Below are 27,303 nucleotides of genomic sequence, written 5' to 3' on the forward strand. Positions count from 1 at the left end.
CCCTACAGGCCGACACTTGGGGTTATTTTTGAAAGAGCAGTCATGGGCTTGGACTGACCGCAGCTCTACCCTGTCCTGTGGGGGGGGGGGGGCGTCACATAGAGAGGGTGGGAGAAAGCAGCCCGTGCCATGGTGACCAGCTAGGAGGACCTTGTTTCGAACACAGTGAATCCACTCTGCTGTCTTTTACAGGCATCCCAGGGCTGGGCCGCCTCTGAGGTTCCTTTACAGCTCCGGCCCCTCGGGCCCCACACCGGGAGCACCTCCCGAGGAGATCACAGCAGATGCCCTTTATGGGCACCAGGTGATTCTGATTTCCCAGCAGGGCCTGTGGGCGCCCCGAGGACTTGTGGTGCGCTTACCAGCAGGTGGCGTCGGCGATGCTCCTCTGCCATTCTGTGCTGGGCGGCTGCTTCTGCACACAGCAGCTTGTCTGCCGGCAGGTTAAGGGACCCAACTTCAACAAGGTTCCTGCTCCACAGCGCGATTCCTGGTCCTGGCTCATCACAAGGGTCCTGGCAGCGGGTGGTAATGGGCATGCCGCACACAAAACCCACCACGGCAGAATGACCCTACAGGACCTGGCAGCACTGCCTTCGTGGGGCGCTGAGCCTGTAAATCTTTACGGGAACAAAAGCGTGGCTGGTGGGGCCACGCATAACCCACTCCGCCATTTGGGCTCCTTTAACAGGGTGGCCAAGTAGGGTGATTCCTACCTGTCCTCCCTCCTGAGAACCCCGGAGGGAAGTCGGCAAGGGGAACCAGGTAAGTTCTCGTACAAGGGCCTTGCCTTCTCCCCTCGGATGCCCATTCGATGTGAGGAAAGCAGACAGAGGCCACCGAAGCAGGAGTAAGCTAATTCAAGCCTCTCCGAAGCTGGGCCTGCTCCTCTTCCTCAGGGCTTGTGTGCTACGTCCACCCCACTCCAGGGGTCGCTGGGAGGAGTCAGCAGCTCATGCAGTGTCTGGAGCTGCAGGCATCGGAAATGGAGCCCTGGTGACCCTGCGGGCTAAGCACTGGGTCGGCAGATGCTCCAAGGGGCGGGGGTGAAGCAATCCATTCACATAAAGGGTGAGGCTCAGAAACCCCGAGGAGCAGCCTGCTCTGCACGGTGGGGTTGCTATGAATCGGAGCCAACTCAATGGGGGCGGGTTCAGTTCTGGTTGGCGGTCGTCGTGAAAAAGGCCGTGGTGGTGCAGTGGTTAAGCACTCAGCTGCTAGCCAACAAGCCGGTGGTTTGCATCCAAGAGCCACCAAGGGGAAGAAGGCGTCACCGTCTACTTTCTCTATCTGTTTTAAACGTCTACTTTCTTAAAGGTGAACGCCCTGCCTTCGGTTCATTCCAACACACCCCAAAACCTAACCCCACTGCTATGGTGTCACTTCCAGTGCATGGCAAGCCTGTGTGGGGCTGCCGAAGCTGTGAGTCTTTACGGGAGCGGACAGCTTCATCGTTCCCCCGTGGACTGGCACCCCTGGCCTTGCAGTTGGCAGTCTAACTGCTTACCTGGCAGCAGCAGCACCAAGGGCTTTCCTTAGCTTAAAGCCTGGGGACGTCTACACAGCGGGACAGCTCCGTCCTCTAGGATTGCCAGGAGACAGTGGCCTGATTTGTTGATTGCCACAGTGATGGCGCGGGCTATTGCGCCACCTAGTGGACAGAGAAAAGCCACGATCCGATGACACCCATACAGCAGTGGGAAGGAGAAGGCCCGGTGCTAACAACGCTCCATTTCTTAAGCTGGGTGGTGGGTGCAGACGTGTTCATGCGGCTGCTATTGTCTAAAAGGCAAACTACGCCCCATGTACTCTTTTGCCTGCGTATTCCCAGTGAACACACAAAACGGTTAAGAGAAGCCGGCAGAGATGAGGACGGTCTTAGACGGCTCAGAAATGGGCTCCCTTGTATCACACGGCTCGCCTTTCCCACTGGGGCACCCATGCTGGCCCGGCTGATGCCGGGCTGGGAGGACTGGGTCCCTGGAGAGGATACAGTGCTTCCAGTGAACGAAGGCCCGCCGCAGCGCCATCCTCCTGGCCAGCACCTGCACGAGGGCCTGGTGCGCATGCAAGCTCTCCTTCCACTGCCAAGCCCACTGCCAATCGCAGAAGCGTGTCTGGAGCAGAGTGATGTGGTAGAATCGGTCGGCCATCTCTGCAACAGACGGAGCAATGGACAGGCAGCCCCCCCAAGGTGGGGAGGTCGGCTGCGGGAAGGATCTTTACACCAAGCTGGACGGCCCCGCTGGCAGGGCGGCAGGGATTTAAAGGGACCGCCACAAAGAATTCCTACACAGACGTTGATTTTTTTTTTTTAAACACTGAGAAGTCATTCGGAAGTCTTCTCCACGGAAAGAAAGGGCCTGTCTTCAGGAAAGGGGCATTTAAAAATCTGTAAGCCGCTTAAGCCGTTGAGGCATGGGGTTAAACATGAACTAGAATCCCTGTCAAGGGGGAGTGCTGGCAGGTGCCTGCAGACCAGACTCCTTTGCTTTGGCCTCCACACTGACCTGTGCACACAAGACCGGGAAGGGGAGATGGGGGGCAGAGTCTACGACATGGAACTTATTAGTGGGCATACACAGCAGCCTTTTTGAACTTTAGGTCAAGCTAAATGTGTTGGACAGGGTTCTCTAGAGAGACAAACCAGATTCTAGTAATTATATATGAATATATTTATAAAGATATATAATACAAGAAATGAACCGTTAAATTATATACAGATAGATAATACAAGAAATTAACAGTTAAATTATAAAGCAGTGAGACACTGGCAGTCCTTTAAGGCTTGAGAGCCGCCAGGTGCCAGTCCCCTTCTGTAGAGAGAGCTGGGCTATATATACCCAGGCAGCAAACAGCAAGACAGATCCCCAACTGTCATCAACTGTCGGTCCCGAGCTCCAGAGATGAACATTCCAATTGTGTGGGCTTAAAGGGACCTCAACTTACAGCGACACAGTCCACAGGCTAGGCATCGCACAGGTAGTGTGCCCCTTTAAACTGAGGCACAGAACAACCAAGGTGAGGCTCACCGAGTCATTTATCCCTCTGCCCTTCAGTTAATCCTACTTGTGTTTATCGGCCAGGCTGGCACAATAAACTATAGCACTGATTCTCTTCAACACTAATCTGCAAAGGGCCTGAGGACGTGGGCTGAAGTCAAGAAGTGGAAGGCCCAAAATTACAAGAAAAAAATTACGTGAATAACAATGAGTACCAGCATAAAGACCGAGGTCTAGAATTGAATGTGATCATGCACAGGTCTTCTTGGTAAGACCGAGTTATTACATTACATGCCACACGGATGAAGTGCTAATAAAACTGGTAAAAACAAAAAGGAAATTATGATGAGCCACCCGACAAAGCAGGGACATCATCATAAAATAGCATTGATAAAGAATAATTAAAGGCATAGGGAGCTAAAAATAATAATAACCTATAAATTATCAAGGGTTCATGACGGAGGAAGAGGGACGGGGGGAGGGGGGAAAATGCGGAGCTAACGCCAGAGGCTTAGGTGGAGAGCAAATGTTTTGAGAATGATGAGGGCAATGAATGTATAAATGTGCTTGACACAATGGACGAATGTGGGGATTGTGCTAAGAGTTGTATGAGCCCCAATAAAATGATTTTTTATAAAGGCACAGGGAGCTGTTCTCTAGTGGTGTGATTAAAAGGCAAGACACAGAACTGGGTGTAGCATGTACCCCAGGGAGGCTGGGTCAACCTCTGAAACCTGTCCAGAGCTGACCTGTAAACCTTAAAATAAAATGTCAAACCCCATGCAGTCTATCCGACACCAAGCACCAGTTTAGTTGAACTAGAAAAACGATGTCTGCCTTCGGTACTGCGCTCTCTTATGAGAACCGTCTATGTAGGATTCGACTAGGCGCAACTCCCATGGTTAGACGGGGCGCTCAACTCATGAGGATGAGAACGACTGCAAAACTCAACTGCAACCGGTGCCACGAAATTGTAAAGAGAAACTGCTGGAATGGGGCGTGTTTTGTTTTGTGTTCTCAACAACAAAACGTTTCACGTTGAAACTGTACCATAGCATTAATCCTAACAAGCACTATGCAAACAGCATTCTTAAAGCCTAGCTGAGTAAAATATAACAGTCAGGAAATCAAGGTGAATTGCAGACGACGTGGGGGGTTTTGGGTCAATCTTCGTCTTCTGAAATGTCACTTATGCTGTGGGGTCATCTAGCTGTCTTTTAAACATTTGGTCTGGGGGAAAGTGTACAGAGCCCAATTCGTTTCCGTTTCCTAGTCAACCCGTTCAGCGCGTTCGTGCTCCGCTTTACTAGAGCTCATTGGCAGCAGGGGAGGGAGCCAGCACGAGCCCAGCCGGCAGTCTCCTTACCGTTCCTCTGCTTCTTCCGTCTGCGGAGCTGCACGTACACAAGCCAGGCCCGCAGGCAGCTCCGCTTTTGCCAGTGCTGGTGGTACTTCACTGCAGAGACCACCTTCTGCCTGTCCCTCTGGGCACACAGGTACTGTCCGTGCCACCTGGACCACGCCTGGAGGTCAATTAAAAGAGCCGTCAAAGCGGGGAGGGGAACACAAAGGGGAAGGGCGGGCCAGGGCCAGAAGTAGACAGGAAGTCGCAAGACAAGGGCAATTCCTAAACAGGACCATCAGCTATGGGAATGGCGGGCGAAATGATCACTGAAAAGGAGGTTCTGCATTCATAAAGTAATGTGTGTCGTGGCTTGACAAGGGGGGAGACGGGGTGACAAAGACTAATGAGCAGGCACCTCCACTTGTCTCAGTCTCTGCTGTTTCTGGAAGTAACACACAGACATCAGCGCTAGTAGATGAATTGCATCTCACTCACAGGCTGGCAGGTTGTGTAGTCTAACGGAGCTCCATGCATTCCTATCGACAATGCTTAAATGCACACTGCTGCCTTACAAAGAGCAGCTGGAAAGTAAATGTGCAATATGACACTATAAATCTCCTAACCAGGCAAAGCCATACATTTATTTTGTATGGATACTTATGCACATATTTTTAACAGTGAAAGAGAGCGGCGAATAGTCCACAGTACCAGGGCAGTGGCTCTAAGGACAAAAGGTGGAGGGTACACAAGTCCGTTCTGTTTTGTCAGTCAGAAAACACGGCACAAATCTGGAAGAAGCTGACGCCTGTTAAAACTGGGCGACGGGCACCCGAATATATGTTAGTACTCTATACGTGCTTTACATGTTCTGTGTTGACATTTTTTTTAATTTTCAAAAATAATTGTGATGCGGGTGAACGTTTACAGAGCTACTTAGTTTTCCATCCAGCGACTTGCGCACCTTTTGTTTTGTGACCCTGACTAGCCCCCACAGTGTAACAGCACTCTCCCTACGCCTCCTTCCAGTGTCGACCAGTTCCATCCCTCCGGGCCTCTTCCCTCCTGCCTCCGGAGGTTCAGCCCTGGCATTGCCACCTTCAGTTGCCCTCCGGTTGAGCGTTGTAGGAGCGTGCATGTCGCTGGTTCACCTGACGTTACTGATACTGGAATCGCCCAGGCAGTTCCCGCTGATAGCGACCTTATGTGCAACAGAACAACACAGTCATCACAACTGTTCACCTGTTCGAGCCCACTGTGGTCGCCAGCGGGACGGCACCTCATCGAAGGGCGTCCGTCCTCTCTGTCACTGACCCTCGACTTTACCCAGCATGATGCCCTTCTGCAGGGGCTGGTCTCTCCTGACAGCACATCCAAGGTACATGAGATGAAGTCTCATCACTGTTGCCTCTCAAGGAGCCCTCTGGCTGTTCTTCTTCCAGGATAGACTCACTTGTCCTCTTAGCATTAGAATAGACATTGATCATAAATACTCAGTATTCACTATGCGTGGACCCTGCAAATGGGTGTGGGGCTTCCACTGTTCTCCACAGCCTTCTCAAAAACAGGAGTTCAAAATTTAAGCTCTGATAGCCTGCCTTCCTTCAGATTGGATCTCATTATTTACCATTCTTGAATCACACAGGCTGGTGTGCTCTTTTAAGCGGACTTAGTTGACACCTCACTTAGATGGCTACTTGTTTGAAGACAAGCTTTTAAGACCCCAAACACTATTCTTGTTTTTTGTATTATTATTAAATCATTTTATTGGGGGCTCTTACAGCTCTTATAACATCCCATACATCAGTTGTATCAGGCATATTTGTACATATGTTGCCATCATTTTCTAAACATTACTTTCTATTTGAGCCCTTGGCATCAGCTCCTCTCTTTTCCCTCTCTCCCTCCACCTTTCCACCCTTGTGACCCCTTGATAAATTATAAATTATTTTAATTTTCTTATCTTACACCAACTGCTGTCTCTCGTCACCCACATTTCTGTTGTTCATCACCCCGAGAGGGTAGGTGGGTTATGTGTCGGTCCCCTCCTCCCTGCACCCGACATTATTCTTTCGGATAGCTGGGCATCATCTAGCTTCTTCACCACACTTTGCTACAGCACCCATAGCTTCAGTGATTTCTTCATGAGGGTGAGCATCAAGCAGGGCCATGTCATAAGAACGAATTGTCCTTAGTGGAGCTACAATGAAGTGCAAACCCAAAACCCATTCATATAGCTATGATTTACATATGTCTCTGGTGCTCCTTAGAAGCATCCTTGTCGTTTTATGTAAGAGAACATTATCCATCGTGTCCCTGAGGAAAATCTTTTAATAATGTCATTAATTTAGCCAATAGTATAAAATTGAAAATACAGTTGAGAAAAGGAAATTATACAAATATAGACTAGCTACACACCACAATACGAGAATTGTTGATTTGTACAGATGAAACTTGTAAGTGACTGGATACTATTAACTAACAAGGGTTGATAAGGCATAACTATAGATAATAGCCATCGACAGTGGCAGAGCCATGCCTACTAGGTAAATATATATAACGACGCAAGGAGAGCATTAGAACAGTAGGCATATGGCAGTCTCGGGCTACCATTAACTGTGCTCTGGACCAAAGTCCAATGACCACCAGTGGCAGAAAGGACATAAAGGCTTTATTGCATCATAGCTTTGTACAGACCTGAGACCTTTACAACTGACCCAAATCTAATGAACCCAAAAGAAAGCTCCACAGCAAACAGAGCTATAAAAAAACAAAGGAGCCAGCAACTACCCCCACCACCCCCATAAAGCCGCCAGCCCGGCAGGTGTGTGGCGAGCCATGGTCACTGCTCTCTGTTCCGCAGGACGGGGCTCGTTAAAGTTGTCCAGAACAAGGGCTACTTCAAGAGACACCAAGTGACATTTAGAAGATGACGAGGGCTTAGCTGATTATGCTGCTTGAAAACGCTTGGTGATCCGAGATAAGAATAAACACAATACACCCAAATACAGGATGATAGCTCGGGTAACCAACAGGGATATCACCTGCCAGACTGCTTCTGCTCTTATAGAAGGGGACACAAGGGGCCCCCATAAAAACCGATGCTCACTTGTGTTTTTGATGTGAGGGGGATAGTGCATTTGGAGTTCACTCTACCAGGTCAGACTGTTAATCAAACGTTCTACTTTGAGGTTCTGAAAAGATTGCGTAACAGTTTGCAACAAAAAAGGCCTGATTTATGGCAGACGGGGGACTGGTTTTGCCACCATGACCATGCACCTGCTCAGCCAGCCATCTCAGTGCACCAGTTTTTGGCAAAAACAGCATGCTTCTCTTGTCCCACGTACCCTACTCACCTGACCTCATTGCATGTGACTTCTTTTTGTTCCTGTGAATGCAGAGGGACGTGAAAAGACAGCGATTTGACGACGCAGAAGACGTGAAAAAAAAAAACGAGGGAGGTGCTGTCAGCCATCCAAACGGATGTGTTTGAAATATGTTTCCAAGGATGGAAACACAGACTTGACAAATGTATTAAGTATATTGGAGAGTACTTTGAAAGTGATAAGGTCGTTTTGTAAGAAAATCTAAATACATAGCTTTTGGAGAGGAAAAAAAAATCAATTGGGGGGGGGGCGGGAACCTACCCCCTTGGTATGATTGTGCAGGTTATGCTCATGAGATTCCCAAGTATGACCTGAAAATTGGTGGTGGGTGGGGGTGGAGAGGTGGTTATGCTGCAGCCTACTGTCCTGGCCCACTGCTGGCCCGCAGGTTTCTAAAAAAGTTTGGCCTGAACAAGATCTGTGAAGGTCAAGTGGAAGCAACTGGAGATGAACACACGTGGAAACCACTGATGGTCACCCTGGTGCCTGCACCTTCTATCTGGAAAGTGTTGGGGGTTCTGAAGTGGCCTGTGGACAGAGACTTGTCTATCCCTCAGAGTGCCAAGCTATTCCCTGGTTACGATTCAGACAGCAAGAGTTTCAATGCAGAAGAACATCGGAAACTCGTCATGGGTCAGAACGTTGCAGACTACATGCGTGACTTAATGGAAGAGGATGAAGATGTTCACAGCAACAATTTTCTCACAGGGAACCAAGAGACATCTGCAGGGGACACCCCCCTCCCTCCACACCAGAAGAATGTACTTCAGAGGACAGCACTGAAGCTACAGCTTGGGGAGAGGGGCACGTCTGATCAGGATGTGCCCACAGGAGCAAACAGGAGCAAACTCGACTGGAAAATACTCTTAAAGGTCAAAAAACAGACCTGGAACTATTTACAGGCGTTTCCTTTTTTTGTCATTGGATTCCATTTTGTTGTTATTTGTTTTTGGTTTGTTGGTTTTGTCTTCCTTTGTTGTTTTCCTTGCTTTGCCTTGTTTTTGCACTTATTTTATGTTTCTGCATGTCTATCTAGATAAGACAGGCAGGATAAGCAACTTGGAGAAGACAACAGGACCGACAGTTCTGGGGGGACATGGCGAGGTGGGAGAAAGCAAGAAGGGAGTCAACCAACCCAGGGACAAGGGAACAACAAGCAAACTAAAATCAATGGAGAGAAAGGCATAGGTTACTGAGTGGGGCTTAATCAAGGGCAATGTAAAAGTGAGGAATTACTGAAACTGGAATGAATGTCAAACATGATAGTGGGAGAAGAGGAAAGTACAAGGAAATAGAACAAGAACTAGGAGGCAAAGGGCATTTATAGAGGCCTAAATACAGGCATGTGCATATGTAAATATAGTTATATATAACGATAGGGAACTAGGTCTATGTACTTTTATTTATATGTTAGGTCTTAAGGTAGCAGATGGACAATGGGCCTCCACTCAAGTACTCCCTCAACACAAGAACACTTTATTCTAATAATCAGGCATTTTGTGATGCTCACCTTGCCTACACAATCACTGAAGACAAAGTGGGTGCATAAGCAAATGTGGTGAAGAAAGCTGATGGTGCCTGGCTATTGAAAGATGTAGTATCTGGGGTCTTAAAGGCTTGAAGATAAACAAGCGGCCATCTAGCTCAGAAGCAACAAAGCCCACATGGAAGAAGCACACCAGCCTGTGTGATCATGGGGTGTAGATGGGAACAGTTATCAGGTAACTTAGATTCAGAACAAAATCATACCAATATGAATGGGAGGGCGGGGGGAGGGGAGAACAGCACAGAGTGGAGACCAAAACCCATCTGTAGACAATTGGACATTCCCTCAAAGAAGGGTCACAAGGAAGAGACAAGAGCCAGTCAGGGTGCAGTATAGCACCATTGAAACATACAACTTTCCCCTAGTTCTTTAATGCTTCCCCTCCCCCCACTAACATGACCTCATTTCTACCTTACAAATCTGACTACACCAGAGCATGTAGACTGGTACAGATAAGAGCTGGAAACACAGGGAATACAGGACAGATAACCTCTTAGGACCAATAATGAGACTAGAGATACCAGGAGAGGATGGGGAAGGTAGTGGGAGAAAGGGGGAACCGAACACAAGGATTGGCATATAACTCTCTCCCAGGGGGACAAACAAAAGTGGGTGAAAGGAGATGTTGGACAATGTAAGATATTAAAATAATAATTTATAATTTATCAAGGGTTCATGAAGGAGGGACGGAGGGAGGAAGGGTGGGAGAAGGCAGGGGAAAATGAGGTGCTGATACCAAGGGCTCAAGGATAAAGAAAACCCTTTGAAAATGATGATGGCAACATATGTACAAATGTATGATATAGATGTATGTACGGATTGTGATAAGAGCTATAAGAGTCCCCAATAAAAGTATTTAATTAAAAAAACAGAGCAAAACAATTATCTCAAAACATAAGGAACAATGTAACACGTGACATGATGTAGGAGCTGAGTAAGAAAGCACACGCGGCCGTAAGAGAGAGAGAATCCTGTTTGTGAGAAGACGCCTGAGAGAGATGGTAAAGAGAAGAGGTGGAAGCCCCAGCATGTCTCCTGTCCAGAAGAAAGATCAGGGAACTCAGGAAGCAAGCTTCCTCAGAGCTCAGGAGCGGGCTGCAGAGAGCTAAACCAAACCGTAATTTCCCATGAGGATTTCCTACAGAAAGACAATAAACGTATTCACTGAGCAAAAAGAGGAGCCAAGTTTCCATTTGAGTCTTACGTTTCCCTGTTGCCATCATTATTTTCTAATTCACACTAATGAGAAAACAAAAGTACACAGCTCTTTAGTGAAACTTATTTACATACCCCTTTCCGGTTCCACAGTTACCAAGAGCATTTCCGAATTCACAAGAAATCCCATCAAGGGCAAGTGGGTTGGCACAGACCTCAGAGCAGTAAGGGTCAGAGCACATCAGGCGCAGCTGAGGGCTAGCTGAGGGCTCTTCTGTGTGGAGGGTGGGAGGGTGGATGCTTCGCAACACTTGCAGAGGAGATGCCCGAACAGAGAGCCTGTTGGACTCACCTGCAACTGGAGGCTCAGGGCTCTGTGCTTCACGGCTGTGGTGTGGAGGACGCGGTCCATGTGGACCTGTCCTAGGCGCCACCTCCACTTGCTCCACCAAACCCTGTCAGAGAGAAAATCGCAGATGAACCGATGAGAACAAGGCCCATCTACAGAAGCAAAAGGCCTATGGGGCTGGGCTCGCGATGTTCTCAAACCTTAGATACTAGAGTGTTCTGTCTGCTGTGTACATGTTTTAAGATATGAATTACTGCCAACACTGATAGACCAGGAGCACACACACAAACAGTAGGCGAAGTCAGAAGGTCTGACAGCTGCTCATCAGTGGGGGCCAACCAGGAGGTGCTTCGTCTTCTTGATGGTCCTCTCCCCTTCCTACTGGGCTGGCTGGATTTTCATTTTCCTGGTCATTTGGCTCCTACCTCATTATTTCCTGATTCACTACGGGAAAACTGGTACAAGGAAATGAGAGTCTGCAGCCTCCGCTTCATCGGAACATCTCTTTGTCTTGGTCACTCAAAGATCCCTCCTAAGCAGGGTCATGTGGCCTGCATCACTCACTTCCAAAATCTCAGCTGTCCTGTATTATCATCTCTATTTTTTTAATTAAAAGATCTTTTTTTTTAAAAACAGCTCTTATAACAATCCATACATCAATTATATCAGGCATATTTCTACCTATGTTGCCATCCGTCTTTTCTAGACATTTACTTTCTATTGAGCCCTTCGTATTAACTCCTCTTTTTTTCCCTCTCCCCCCCACCCTTGTGACCCCTTGATAAATTATCAATTATTATTATTTTTATATTTTACCCCAACCACGATCTCCCTTCCCCATGGTTTGTTGTTCTTCCCCCATTATCATCTTTTTAAACACTAAAGGAGATTATAATCTCCCTGAATGCGGCCCAGCATGCCCAATACAGTACCAGGAAGAGAGAGAGAGAGACAGTGAATAAATGAATGCATTATGGGGGAAAAGAACTCCAGAGACTCCTAATGGAATTGTATGCTTGAAAAATACTGACTGAATACATTTGAAATAACTTTATGCTTACCACTGAGGTTCTTCTGTAGGTCACATGACAAACTTTACAGGTGGCTTTTACTTATTCCTCATGATAAACCTAAACGATCCTTAATGGCGTGCTATTTAACCGAGGAGGAAAGTAAGATTACCAAAACACACCAAACTCACTGCCATCGGGTCGATTTCGACTCACGGTGACCCCATAGGACAGGGTAGAACTGTCTCCGTGGGTTTCTGAGACTGTTCACTTTTTAGGGGAGTAGAGAGCCCCTGTCTTTCTCCTGCAGAGAGGCTGGTGGTTTTGAACTGCTGACCCTGCAGCCCAACGCATAACCACAATGCCAAATAACCCACTGGAACTGGGAGTAAAGCCTAAATCAGTCCAGCTACGAAGCTTCTGTTCTCCTCATACTATGGAGAGAGGCCAGTTCTTGTTGGCAGGGGGGCGGTTTTTAATCCACTGCCACTCAAGAACTCGGAAGACCAGTAGACGAAACGCAGTAGGAACAATGCTGTCATAATCACAGCACTGTTACACAGGTCTAGCTTTCAAACTTCACTTCCGTATGAAGAATGCGGGTGAGGTGAACACAGATAGGGCCAGCTAGGACTGTGGGCTTTTGTATCAACACAATGGAGGGTGGGTGTCTGGAGCCCTGGTGGCCGAGTGGGTAATGCAGTAGACTGCTAACTGCAAGTGAGGTCAGCTGTTCAAAACCACCAGCTGCTTCTTGGGATAAAGATGAGGTTTCATATTCCCACAAAGAGTTACAGCCTCAAAAAAAAAAAAAAAAGATAGAGGAAATTAAAAAAAAAAAACTTATGGCCTCAGAAACCAGCAGGGGCAGTTCTCCTCTGTCCTCTAGCAGAGGTTGAGATCAATCAAAATTGACTGGATGGCGGTGAATCTGGTTTTGGGAGCGGAAGTTGAGCCCCCGGTTTTGCCAACTGCAACGCATGCATGTTAATAAACCACTTGAGTCTTAGTGCCCATATCTAATTAGCAATATTTGTTCTACAGTCTATGACAAAGATTATACATGGTCTCTTCAAATCAAACCAACATAGCTATATACAAAATTAACACAGGGCCGAAACCGCAGTACGTACACTTAATACCCATTATGATTATATAAAAACCTCATCTCACCATTGAGCTCACAGTCAGTTTGGCACTGTGCATTATTTGGAAGTAGGCATCGTGCTCCTGACAGCACCAAGGCACTGCCTGTGCTAATCAGAAAGGTCACTGAGGGCACTCACCGCAGGGTACTCCGCTGCCTGAGTCCTGAGGCAGCCATCTGCATCCCAAGTTTGGTCCTTCGCATGACCACATAGATCACCCAGGACTTCCAGGCTTGGCGTATTTTTTGCTTTGCATCTAGAGCCACCAAAGAGATGTTTAATATGCAGATGAACGGAGATCGATGATCCGGGTCCTGATAAATGCTCACTGGTCTCCATACTTGCCCCTTCCTTAAATACACAAATTCCTGCAGTCTCTGAGTGTCCCCTGCTGGGAACGTTGTGAACTGCAACAGCATCAGTAAGGAGGACCATGTTATGTAGGTGACAAGTTACCAAACACTAAGGCAGCGGTTCTCCACCTTCCTCACGCCGCGACCCTTTCACACAGCTCCTCGTGTGGCGCTGGCCCCCAACCACAACATTATTTTCGTTGCTACTTCATCACTGTCATTTTGTGACTGTTATGAATTGGGTGACTCCTGTGAAAGCGTCGTTTGACACCCCCCCCCACCTCCACAAAGGGGTTGCGACCCACAGGTTGAGAACCGCTGCCTTGAGGGAATTACATTTTAGGGTATCCATTTTGTATGTAGTCAACCGTTTAAACGACGACTAACCCCCACCCACCCCCCCGAGTTTACAATTTTAGAAATGTTTAAGGAAGAACACTTCAGGAAACTGCGCTGTGGTCCTCAGGAAGAGGTGGTTCCCGGGCTATGAGTGAGGCCCGTCCCTGTGTGCTCAGTAATTTGTCAATCAGGTGGAACAAGCACACGTGGTTCCAATGTGGCCTGACTCGAGTTCCAGAAAGATGATGCTGAGAACTGTCAGAAACTGGAAGGAACTCGATGACAGTGGGGGTGGTTCGTCCAAGGAAAGGTCCAGAGTCTCTCCAACAATTTAAAAGCTGCACATGTAGCAAGGGAAAGGTGACTTGTACTGAAGACTTTTTATAATTCGTTGTGGGTTCAAGCATTTCAGAGTAAGAACAAATTTACATAACAACAAAGAGCAGGTGGTTGGGTATTTGTGACCCAGGGAATGAATGCCAGGTGCTTACTTTAGAAGGCGTCTCTTTTTTTAAGCACTATTGGGTAATTATTAGATTGCTAACTGCAAGGTCAGTGGTTCAAAATCACTAGTGGCTCTGAGAGAAAGATGAAGCTGTATCTCCCCCTAAAGTCTTGGAAACCCTACACAGGGTCCATGAGTTAGAGCTCACTTAACAGCAAGGGGTTTATTTATTTATTTTTAAAATAATTTTATTGGGGCTCTTACAACTCTATCACAATCCATACATGCATCCATTGTGTCAAGCACATTTGTACATTTGTTGCCCTCATCATTCTCAAAACATTTGCTTTCCACTTGAACCCTTAGTATCAGCTCAGTTTCCCCTCCCTCCCCACCCCACCCCCTTGTGAACCCTTGATAATTTATAAATTATTATTTTGTCATATCTTACACTGTCCGACGTCTCCCTTCACCCACTTTTCAGTTGTCCGTGCCCTAGGGAGGTTATATATAGACCCTTGTAATTGGTTCCCCCTTTCTATCCCACCTTCCCTCTGCCCTCCCAGTATCACCACTCTCACCACTGGTCCTGAAGGGATCATCTGCCCTGGATTCCCTGTTTCCAGTTCCTATCTGTACCAGTGTACATCCTCTGGTCTAACCAGAATTTATAAGGTAGAATTGGGATCATGATAGTGGGGGGAAGAAGCATTTAAGAACTAGAGGAAAGTTGTATGTTTCATCGTTACTATACTGCACCCTAACTAGCTCATGTCCTCCCGAGACTCTTCTGTAAGGGGATGTCCAGTTGCCTATAGATGGGCTTTGGGTCCCCAATCTGCACTCCCCCTCATTCACTATGATATGATATTTTGTTCTTTGATGCCGGATACCTGATCCCTTATCCCTTCGACACCTCGTGATCACACAGGCTGGTGTGTTCTTCCATGGGGGCTTTGTTGCTTCTGAGCTAGATGGCCACTTGTTTACCTTCAAGCCTTTAAGACCCCAGATGCTATATCTTTTAATATAGCACACAAATGTTCATATGCTAGTATGTTGGAGTCCTTCTTGCAGTCACTGTCAATCCATCATCTCCTTGAGGGTTTTCTTTTACTCTGCTTCATCCAACACGATGTCTTACTAAGGGACAATTTTCTCCTGAAAACAGATCCACAGCACACGAGAGGGGCCCTCACCATCCCTGCCTCTAAGGCACATTCTGGCCCTTCTTCCAGGACCAATTTGTAGTTACACAATTCAATGCAGGTGTCAGAACTCACGAGAAGATTGAATTTTATCATATGTAAGTTTAAATAACAACAAAAACGCTATTAATTATGGAACCAAGATGTTTGTTGCTATAACTAAGAAGTGGGGGTAAGAGTTTTAAGAACACAGAGAGAAGGAAAGAAGAGTCCACTGTGCTGAGGAGAAGCAGAAAGTTCCACAAAACATGTGACATCTAAAATAGTCTGGCCTGCTCCTTACTTGCCCTCATGAAGATAAGGGTGCTATAGCAAAATGTGATGAAGAAATCAGATGGGGCCCAGCTATCAGAAACAACAGCATCTTAAAAGCCTGTGTTTAAACCAGCAGTCATCTAAGTGGGGTGTCAGCTAAGTCTGCAAAGAGGGAACAAACCAGCCCCGGTGATACAGGGGTTGTAAATATTAAAAGCCAAAATTAGAGAAGAGACTTGTATGAGAGCTTAAATTCTGAGCACCCAGTCTGCAGAGTGCAGTGGAAAGCCAAACTCCATTTGCAGTCCCCACTCAGATTCGGCATCCACTGAATTCCCTGAGGCCACTGACCAAGGATGTGGCTAGCCTTGCCCGCAGACAGAGTGCAGTGGAAGGAGGATTATCGCAGATATCAAATTCAAATCACTGCCATCAGGTGGGGTCCAACTCTGAGGGGTGGAATCTTGCTGTCTGTTTGGGTCTCCACAGCTGTGCATCCCTGAGGGAGCGGCGGGAGTGCTTAAGCTGCTGGCTGTGCAGATGGCAGCTGAGCACGTGGTCGAATATCCCACCAGAGCTCCCCCTGCAGATGCGCCAAATAATCCAAACTCACCGCCACTGAGCCCACTGCAACTCACAGTGATCCTGCAGGGCAGAGGAGAACTGTCCCTTCGGGCTTCCAAGGCTGTATCTCTTCATGGGAGGAGAAAGTCTCATCTTTCTGCCACTGTGGGTAACAGCCCACTGGATCACCCACTACCCTAGCAGGGCTCCGCACTGCAGATAGAGTTAAGTTAGAATTTGGCATCTTACCATTTATTTTTCCTTTTGGCCTATTTTTAATTTGTTCCACTTTTTATTATTTTCTGCTTTCTTTGGACTGAGATTTTTCTGTTATTTTGTTTTTGGAGTTTGTTTTTTGGTATGAGTTTCTCTATGATATCCAGGAGAGATGCATCTATAGGCAGTCACTAAATTAAGTTTCTTAGGGTCACGGCAAGGCAGACATGGGGAACTAATAATAACTATTAAAAGGAAGAAAATGTTCTAAAATAGGTTGTGGGATAAATGAAAAATTCTTTAATATATTTATGCCACTGAATTGCATGGCATGTGAATTACACATCGATAATTTTTTTTTTAAGTGTAGGGACACATCCTGTGAATTAACTGGCATGTGTGTGAGCTGATGTATAGTCTAGAGCGTAATGCTTACCATCTTTAAAAATGATTGTGTCCTCTGTCCCAATAACTGTACACCCAAGACTCTAAAATATGCACATATATCCCATATGTACATTGGTTATAAAATGGAAATCATAAATAATTATCAATTAAGCAACCTAAGAACAGATATCACTGGATAAACACCATTTAATCTACACAGACAAGAAATAAAAACACGATGGGTCTGAAACAGAAGGTATTCCAGAAAGACAATGCTCCATATACTACATTGGTGAGTAGGCGGTAGGGGCTTAAACACTCATCATACTCAGTCATCTAGGTGCGACTACCGGCCTCCCTGTCCATCCGGAGATGATGAAACTGGAAGTCACATGAGAATAAGGAGGCCAAGGGGGTGGGAATGCTCGAAGATAGATGTGTCGCTGCTTGTACAATTCCCCTTGATAAGACTGAACACGGGAAGGAGGGGGAAAATGAGCAGCCGATAATAAAAGGGCTCAAGTAGAAGGCAAATGTTTTGAGAATGACGATGGCAACAAATGTACATATGTGCCTGACACAATGGATGGATATATGGACTGTGATAAGAATTGTAGGAGCCCCCAATAAAATGATTTTTTTAAAAAGATTGACCGAGAGCAAATTGAACTATTCAATTGTACGATATGCAAATGTGTGCCAATAAAACTGTTGGGGAAAAAGAAGTAGGCCACTACCGATTGCTTTGAAACCGTCATAGAATGGGAGAAAACGGTAGAATAGAACTGAAATCAGAAGAGACCAACCAGGCTGACTGGACTGGTGGGCCTTACTCTTCAGGGCGAAAACGAAACTTAGCTCCAAACTCGGATAATCAGTCATTGAAGACCCAAAAGGGGCGGCACTGACCCAAGGTTGAAGTCCAGAGAGTTAGGCAAGCAGGATGCACACCAAGACGCAGGGCGGATGTGGATGTGGGAGGGGGCCTCGAGGGGACTGCCAAAGACGCGCTGAATCAGGTGTAGGAATGGCTGAATAAGAACGGAATTGTAAAACCTTCACCCACTTCACACTAAGTTTAAAAATACAAATACGATGGGCCTGAAAGAGGAACTGAGACTACTGAGGCAGAGACACTAATTAAGGAAGGGCGCACTCAGTGTTGCGCCCAGGCTGGGGGGAGGGCTGGAGGCTAGGCCAGAGTGCTGATGTCATGCTGTTAAGCAAAGAGGAGTTAAGGGGGGAGGGTTTATGTAAAGCAGGGGGATGATCTGATCTGCCTTTTTTCATTGTTTTTTAAATGTTTACTATGATGATTTAAAATTTGTGGGTTTTTTTTTTTTTGCTGAATAGCTGCTGCAGCTGCTTTACTGCTTTTTTTTTTTATTTAAACTTTCACTTTCACCCAAGTTTCTGGAGAAAGAGGCAGGCAGTTCCCATAAACATATTTGATCTCAGAAACCCTAAGGATCGGTTTTACTATTGGTCCTACGGGGTCACTATGAGTTAACACAGATGTGATGGCAGAGCGTTTTGGTTACTGGCTTTTTGTTCTTCCAAGTAATTATATGTATCTACCCTTTAGTTAGTGAGCTATTCTTCCTTCCCCTCCTGCACCTGCTAACCAGCAAAGAATGTTTCTGCTGGTGTGAAAATATTTTGACTTTTTAGAATAGTGGTCTTCTCACTCTACAGCTGTGTATGCAAGAACGAGGGGCGGAACCAAGTACAGAGTACTGATGAGGGAGCAGATTCCAACTCTGGGGAAAAGATTAAGAACCTCAGTCATGCTGCGGAGACTAGAGAACATGACAAGTGACACTTCAGAGAGTCATCCTATGAGGACTCAAAAAATCAACTTACTGTCCTCGAGTCACTGCTGACTGACAGTGACCCCATGTGGGGTTTAGAGGCTGTTGACAGGGGTTGAAAGCCCAGTCTGTCTCCTGTGGACCTGCTGGTGGCTTTGAACTGCCGACCATGCGGATGACAACCCAACGTGTAACTCCTTGACTACCACTGTCCTCCCGTTTATTCTGACTCAGAACAATATAGGCTACAGTAGATGTGAGCAAGAAGGTTTCTAGGGCTATCAATCCATACAGAAGCAGACGGCCTCATCTTTCTCCCACAGAGCAGCTGGTGGGTTCAAACTGCTGACCTAACGGGTTTGCTTAAACTACTGTCCCAACAGAGGGATGGACAAGCCATTCCTACATGACACTTCTCAATAGATGGGAAAAACAGGAAGAAGAGCTGATCTTAATGGCGACGACTTGACCACTTTTCTCTGTGACCGGCAAGTGTCTGAGGGGCCTCTAGGACGTTCGTGTGCAATGTCCTGAGTCAGCTGGTAACACGGGCTACGTGATCATTTCCAAACAAGGCACCTTTCCCCTTCGACTCCCCTCTAAGAGTTTCCAGCTCAACTCGCAGGTAAATAAATCAGACACTGACCAGTAGGGGCAGCCTGGGCAAAGCGGCTCAGCGTGAGGAACACAGCGTTGTTGCAGAGCCTCATGACAGCCAGACAAGTACCAGCAAAAGCAGCCAGGGGGGAACTCCAGCCAGCTCACGGCCCCCACAGGGCAGGGGCAGGGGCAGGCCCTGCAGACTGTAGTCAGGGAGCACCACGCACAGGAATTCCCACTCGGTGTCACAGTCTGGATCACAGGGAAAGGAACGGAACAGAATCTCTACGGTCTACAGGTATTTTCCCTCCGAGACGATGTGCTCATCGTCTGCAAGGGCTTCCACAGAAAGCCCATGTGGGCGTCTTCCCTCGGAGGGGGTACCTCCTTTTCTCACCGTGATCCTCGGCCCTGCTGTACTTCCTCCTCGTCTCTTGCTGCTGACGGACATATGTCTGCCAGGTCTGGAACATCAGGTTGTACAGGTAATATCTGAAGAGCCAAAAACAAAGGGCGTGTCCTTGAAACAACATCATCTCTAATCCGACACCCCCCCGTCAGTCCTGCACTTTGGAGGAATGAAGACGGAAAGTTCTAACACAAAGAAGCCCCGCTGGCACCCTAAGCTGAGATGCCATGTCCTACGACCAGTCAGGGGCGCTGGTGGTGCCGTGGGGTAAGCACTGTGTGGCTAGCCGTAAGACTGAGGGTTCAAATTCTGCACGAGAGACGGGGAGCGCTTCCTGCTCCCACAAAGATTAGTAGCCTTGGGAACCCTCGGGGCGAGCAGGTCTGCAAGCTCCCATGGGGTTGCTCTGAGTTAGAATACTCAATGGATGTGGGAAGTGGGGACATCATGCTGAAACCTTTTCTCGTGGATAGTAATGCTCTAAAAGACGCGGAGTCGGAAACGGGGCCACTTCTTTAAGAGCAACTTCCTGGTGCCATACAACGCCTGTCTTTCTGTTTGTCTCCCAAATCCATTCACGGGAAGCGTTCCGCGGTTCCAGCCTCATTTTGGGGTTTGGCATAGTGTGTGTCACGAACCACAGTGTGTGTATGTACCAAAGTGTATTTATCCATTCTTCCACCGATGGGCAACAAAGTTGGTTCTACCTTTCTGCTACTGTGAACAGTGCCGAGAGGAATACGGGTGTGTGCTTTCTCTGTTTCCGCAGGGTAGACGCTAAGTAGCACTACTCCTGGGTCACACGTTATTTGTAGTCCCAGTTGCTTGAGGAAGTACCACACCACTTTCCATCGTGGGGGTACTGTTTTACAATCGCACTTAGCTCCACGCTGCCTGCGGCCCTTACTGCTTTCTGCTGTATTGAACTGTGCTGTCAAGTCTACAGTGAGTGAGTGAAGTGGTTTCTCCTCCTTTTGATTTCCGTTTCTTAGCTGGCCACCAACTACAAGCATTTCTTCGCATTTGTTGGCCACCTGAATTTGAATGCCTTCTCTGGTAAACCGTCCATGTCCTCTGCACATTTTTAGTCAGGTTATTCGTCTCTTTTCTTGTTGGTGCTTTCTGTAGAGTTTAGAGATTAGACTCTAGTGTGATATGTCATCATGAGTGGCAGCTTTTTCTGTTGTTCATGGGTTCATCATGAGTCAGAATCAACTCAACAGAAGCTGAAACCAACAACATTTCTATGTCTTTATCTGAAATGGAGAGAAACTTTGACCCAAAGTCGAGCTAAACAAGTGACCACTAATGAGAGTTACAGGGTGGCTCTGAGTTGGCCTCGACCTGATGGAAGTGAGTTTGGATTTGATTAAGGGACTTCTCTGCAGTGTAATCCCAAGTGTGGCTCGGGGTCACCGCTTCTGACAGTTACCATTTACCCCGAGTCGCACTCGGGATTACTGCCAGGGAGGTTAATGCGAGTTAAGTATCATCTTAAAACACACACACTCTCTCTCTCTCTCTCTCCCTGCATCGAGTTGATGCCGACCCTGTAGGACGCGATAGAACTGCTCATTTCAGAGACTGTAAGCTTTTCACAGGAGTGGAAAGTCCCATTGACCACCGGCAGAGTGGCCAGTGGCTACAAACGGTGGACCTTGAGGTCAGCAGCCCAAGGCTAACCAGCCATTATGCCACCAGCGCTCCTCTTTCAAAGACAAAATACTTATGATATTAGATTAATTAGTAAACATATTAAATGTAAGATTTTAAGTAGAGAGAGACATCCCATGTGCTTATTATAATTCCCAATTTTGACCTTCCCTTTCCTCTTGAAGGAGGCGGACAGCACTGCTGGTAAGTGTTGGACTGTTAGCCTCAAGGTCAGTGGTTCAAAACCACCAGTCTCTCCTTGGGAAGAAGCTGAGGTTATCTGCTCCTGTAGCTTTTAGTTAGTGGCGGATACTGCCCCCTGGGGTGTGTGGAATGATCCAAGGGCATTGTAAGAGCAGATACCTACACTTTATCCTGGCTTCTGGGCTAGAGGACAAAATATTCTCATTGCTAGGGAGGCCATGAGCACTTTTAAAAAAATCATTTTATTAGAGGCTCATACAACTCTTTTGGGGTTTTTTTTTTTTGCTCATACAACTCTTATCACAATTCACACATACATCAATTGTGTAACGCACATTTGTACACTCATTGCCCTCATCGTTCTCAAAACATCTGCTCTCCACTTAAGCCTCTGGCATCAGCTTGAGTAATTTTTTACTTAAAGGGGACAGTGGACCATATAAGTTTGGGAACCTACACAATTTATGGTCACTGAGTTGGAAATGACTTGAAGGCTTGAGTTTGGTTTTGCTATCCCTGGGAATGCAAGTATCAAGGAGTGGGGAAACCCCACCCCACCCCACGCCCAACTGTATCAGCCTCTATTCTTTTGATCATCTGTTCCAGTTGTAGGTGATGAAATGCTTAAGGAGCCACTTCAAATGCTCACACCACTAAGGTATGGTCACTCTATTTAAACTCAACATTAAGCCTTTGGATTCCTGAAGGACTAGTGAATTTTTCTATTTTTCTCTAAAGTATTATGTTGGTCGTAGATTTTCTTCGACAAAACAAAAAACTTAAATTCACTGCCATCAAGTCAGTCCTGGTTCATAGCAGGCCTACAAACCCAACTCCAAACCCACAGGGAGTCTACAGGACAGGGTGCCGCTGCCTCTGTGAGTTTCTGAGGTGGGAACTCTTTTTTTTTGCTTCAGTGACCAATTTTTTTTTTTCAAGACTTGCCCATTATTGTAGACTAAGATAAAAGAGCAACCAAAATCATAAATCCTCTTTTCTAAAAACAGGGCCCTCTTCAATAAATGCATCCCTCACTCAGATTTCAGGAGCACCACTGCAAGGCTGCAACTCTTTACGGGAGTATAAAACTTTTTTCCCTTGGGGTGCTGCTAAGATTTCCATTAGCAGCTCAGCCTGTAACCACTCCACCACCAGAGCCCCTAGCACCCTGGTGGGTTTCCAAGATCGGAACTCTTCGCAAGGGTAGAAAGCCTCATCACTCCCCAGCAGAGCGGCTGGTAGTTTCAAACTACTGACCCTACAGTTATCAGCCCAACACAAAACCACTGCACCGTCAGGACTCCTTTATTTCCTTCTATAATCGACACAGAGGAAAACTTGAAATTTTGAAGCAGAATACTCTCAAAATTATAAATGATATAAAAATGGCAGTAAGAAAATTCCATTCAAATCCTTAGCATAACCAGCACAAAACATTACCTGAATTGCGGGGCGGCTGTGTGTAGGTGCACGCACCCACGTCACGTGTACTCATGTATGCATGCCTATCTCTAACCCAACCCGGTGTCACTGAGACAACTCTGTCTCCCAGGGACTTTTTGGGGTCTCTCGGGCTGTAAATCTTCATGGAAGCAAACAGCCTCATCTTTCTCTGACCAGCAGCCCAATGAGTGTAAGCTGCTGGCCTGGCAGTTGCCAGTCCGACACTCATTCAAAAATGCCACCAGACCTCTTTGTCTGCCTCCTTGTCTGTTTAAATTAAACTTATATTTAATATTTCAATCGTGCTTCTTCTAAAAAGGATTTGACACACAAAAGAACTACTTGAAACTTTGCTTCTTTTGATAGGAAATATGCTGTTGACAAGGAATGCTTGGCTCGAGTCTACTAGCAAGATGGAGGCACATGATCTGACCTGTAGTGACAGTCAGCTCGAACACAGAGCTTCCACTCTCGATGGGAAATCCACCACTCTTCTTTCCATTCCTCGAAGACCTTCCGCTGTACTCTCTGCTCATAGTAACATCTAGACAGGGGAAAAAAGATCATAGAGATGTGTGTGATAACGCTAGAGCTGACCTTGATTCCCAAATCACAACTGAACTGTCCCAAGTCAAAGCCTGAGGTCCTTATACTGGAAAGGAGGTTAATAAAGGTTCACAGTGGCCTGCTAGCCTGGCAGAGTGCTGAAGATGTGGCCCAGCACAAAGATCATCTTCAAAGCAAGGAGCACTTCTTTGTTGCTATGGAGACTCAGTGGACCCATAGGTAGTAGGTTACAAACTGGGCTGCTAACTTTTAAGGCTGGTGGTTCCTTCCAACCCACCAGCAGCTCCTTGGGAGAAAGATGAAGCTGTTTGCTTAATCTCTATACTAATTCACAACAAAAAATCCTGAAACAAACAAAAAACACGAACAGCTTTGGAAACCCTCAGAGCAATTCTACTCCGACCCAGAGGGTAGCTGTCAGAATCGACTTGACAGAAGGGGGGTTTTTACAGTGTACACATTTCAAGTAAAGCAGTCTTTCCAAAAATAGCTTGGAAATGTCACAAAACCAATTTACTTCGACTGACTTTAACAATAAAAAAGGGAGGGCGGGAGGGACGGAGGGAGGGGCGGAGCTAAAGGAAGCTGGAGAAAGAAGCAAACAAGTCCTGGGGAAGGAGAAGATGCTGATGGTCAGTTACAACATTGTATTACTCAGATGTCATTAAAAAACCCATAAAGCACACAGAGCAATAGGAAACAAAACAAAACAATAAAATGACAGATGCCATCCTGGGAAAGCCAAACAGTAGCTCAAAACAGCTCTCCTAACTATGTTCAAAGAGCTAAAGGAAGATGCAAATAATTAATTATAAACAATCGGTGAACAAAGTGAGACTAACAAAGAGATAGGAAAGGCTTTGCGAACTTGAAGATAATTAAAATGATCCAGTCTGAGAAACAGAAAGAAAAAATGCAAACGAAATTAACAGAGACTAAGAAGTTCATGGGTCATCATCAAGCAGCCAACCTACAGTATGGGAACCCCAAAAAGAAAAACGATAGAGGGGCAGAAAGAAAACAGGAGCCATACCAGGAGGGTAAGGGAAAGGTGCAGGGAGAAAGGGGGAGTTGATCACAATGATCGACATTTAACCTCCTCCCAGGGGGAAGGACAACAGAAAAGTGGGTGAAGGGAGACATTGTTAAGTGTAAGACATGACAAAAAAAAATAACAATTTATAAAATATTAAGGGTTCACGAGGGAGGGAGAGTGGGAAGGGGAGGGAGGGGAAAAATGAGAAGCTGATACCAAGGGCACAAGTAGAAAGAAAATGTTTTGAAAATGATGATGGCAACAAATGTGCTTGACACAATGGATGGATGGATGGATTGTGATAAGAGTTGTACAAGCGGAATCTCGCCCAGGAAGCACAGAATAAACTTCTCCTTTTCCTTCAAAAAAAAAAAGAGTTGTACAAGCCCCCAATAAAATGATTTTTTTTTAAAAAGAAAAGAAAGTAGGAAGAAATAATGGCTGAAAACTTCTCAAACCTGGCAAAAGACATGCCTCTACATATCCGAGCAGCTTAATGAATTCAGACAGGTCCACCCAAAGAAAGCCACACCAAAACTACAATCAACTGTCACCAAGACCATCTGGAAAGCAGAAGTGAATCATACCACCCGTTTGGGAGGTGAATTTAGAGAGCCTTGCATACCAGTGTGCCTGACAGCATTATTCACAACAACCGAAAGCCAGAGACCCCCCAAGCATCCATGTTATTCACGCAGTGGAATATCATCTAGTCAGAAAGAGAAATGAAACGTTGGAAACATTATGCTGAGTGACATTACTCAGACATGAAAGGACAAATATGATGTCCCTTAGATGAAACACCAAGAATAAGCAAACACCCAGAGAGCAGAGTTGATCGGTGGCTGCCAGAGGTGAGTGGGCAGTGCGTTACTAAGGGGTGCAAAGTTCTTGTGAAAAGCAATGAAAAAAATTTGGAAACAGGTAATGATGATTTCTGCACAACAGTTACTGTCATAATGACTCTCTGGGACAGAGAAGGCCCAGCCCCAGGGTTTCATAGACTGATCACCGAGCCTTTTCACCTATGCAGCCATGGCTGGGCCTGAACTTCCAACCTTAGGGTCAGCAGTCAAGTACTTAACCATTGCACCAACAGGCTCCTCCGGTGCACAACATGGAGAAAATTATTAAAGTCAACGACTTGGACACATATAAAAACTGAAGTATTTTGTTACATATATTCCACTACCAACTTTTTTTTTTTTTGCCCCGAATTACAAAAAGCACTCAGAGTGGTCTTGGGTCCTGGGGAGGCTTTGGTCTCTATGCCCAAGTCTACCTCGTCCCAGCAAACACAAGGTACTCACACCATCTGCAGTCGCAACAGCATTCAGGGTACACTCCCCTGGGGAGTGCAGCCTTTCACAAGGATTCTCCTAAAGGCTCCTTAATATAGAAAATACATACTTCTTGATTAAAAAAATAATAATACGGTGAAAAAACAGCACCAACACTTTTTCTTATATAAACACACACGAACCTTTTGGCGATGGATGGTGGTGTGGGTAACACAGCACTGTGAATGTAAACAATGTCACTAAATCACACACATCAAAGTGGCTAGAATGGTACGTTGTTTTTTTAACCTGCCTGGCGGTAATCCCGAGTGTGGCTCAGGATGCATGTTAACTGTGTATTGAAGTTTATCACACCTGGAATGTCTACTAGAGAGTTTAAAATGAGTAATTTCTTAAGAATTACAAGACTACAATATAAAACAACAAATTTTATGCAAAACAATGTACTGCTTTAGGTACAAAATTACTGACATAATAAGATCGCCGGGGAGGTTAATGCATTAAAATTTTAAAAATCATTTTATTTGGGGCTCATACAACTCTTATCACAATCCATCCATCCATCCATTGTATAAAGCACGTTGTACATTCGCTACCCTCATCAGTCTCAAAACATTTGCTCTCCACATAAGCCCCTGGCATCAGCTCCTGAGCACATTTGTGTTCTTTTTCACACACACAAAAAGTACGCTCAAGATGTGACCAATTGTCTTAGTTGATTAGAGAACTCCCTTAAGCAGGTGGCTCTCATAAGCAATTTATTTTCTCGGCGTTTCAGGGGCTGTGGTGGTTAGGTACCATCGAGTCGACTCCAACCCATAGCCCCCATGTGCACAACAGAAGGAAACGCTGGTGTTCGGGAACATCATGTGGTCTGGCATTTATCTCCCCCAAATCGGCTTGCTTGTCTGTCTTTAAAAAAATCATTTTATTGGGGGCTCGTACAGCTCTTATCACAATCCGTCCATCCATCCACTGTGTCAAGCGCATTTGTACTTTTGTTGCCATCATCATTCTCAGAACATTTTCTGAACCCTTGGTATCAGCTCCTCATATTTTTTTCCCTCCCTCCCCTATGAACCCTTGATAATTTGTAAACTGTTATCACCGTATTTTTTTATGTGTTACACTGACTGCTGTCTCCCTTCACCCACTTTTCTGTTATCCGTCCCCCTGGAAGGGGGTTAAATGTTGATCATTGTGATCAATTTCCCCCCTTCTCCCCCACCTTCCCCTTACTCTCCTGTTTTCAGTACTCTCATTATTGGTCCTGATGTGTTGCGAGCTCTTATCTGTACCAGTGTACTTGCTCTGATCTAGCCGGATTTGTCAAATGGAATGGGGGTCATGATAGTTGGGAGGAGGAGGAGGAAGCATTAGAGGAAAGTTGTGTTTCATCGGTGCTATACTGCACCCTGACTGGCTCATCTCTTCCTTGTGAGGGGATGTCCCAATTGCCTACAGATGGGCATTGGGTTTCAACTCTGCCTGCCCCCTCATTCACATTGATATGAATTTTGTGCTTGTCTTAATCTGTTCTTTTCATATCTCAAAAGGCTATAACCCACCCTACA

The 27,303-nt window shown here is 46.2% G+C and overlaps 1 protein-coding gene across 4 annotated transcripts in view; it reads right to left on the reverse strand.

Annotated features, from left to right (window-relative positions):
* SFI1 (SFI1 centrin binding protein) overlaps positions 1-27,303 on the reverse strand; it is an 85,937-nt gene that overhangs the window by 27,468 nt on the left and 31,166 nt on the right. For 2 of the 4 annotated variants that reach the window (XM_075535053.1, XM_075535052.1), the window contains exons 4-10: positions 23,259-23,369; positions 19,514-19,608; positions 13,077-13,194; positions 10,784-10,886; positions 4,369-4,525; positions 1,994-2,155; positions 363-433 (exon numbers count right to left, since the gene is read on the reverse strand). In XM_075535053.1, coding sequence (XP_075391168.1) covers positions 363-433; positions 1,994-2,155; positions 4,369-4,525; positions 10,784-10,886; positions 13,077-13,194; positions 19,514-19,608; positions 23,259-23,369 — 817 coding nt within the window. The remainder of the gene's footprint in view (positions 1-362; positions 434-1,993; positions 2,156-4,368; positions 4,526-10,783; positions 10,887-13,076; positions 13,195-19,513; positions 19,609-23,258; positions 23,370-27,303) is intronic. The other 2 variants (XM_075535054.1, XM_075535055.1) reach the window with 1 other exon arrangement.

Source organism: Tenrec ecaudatus, chromosome 16 (genome assembly GCF_050624435.1).
Source record: "Tenrec ecaudatus isolate mTenEca1 chromosome 16, mTenEca1.hap1, whole genome shotgun sequence".
Classification (NCBI taxonomy): Eukaryota; Metazoa; Chordata; class Mammalia; order Afrosoricida; family Tenrecidae; genus Tenrec; species Tenrec ecaudatus.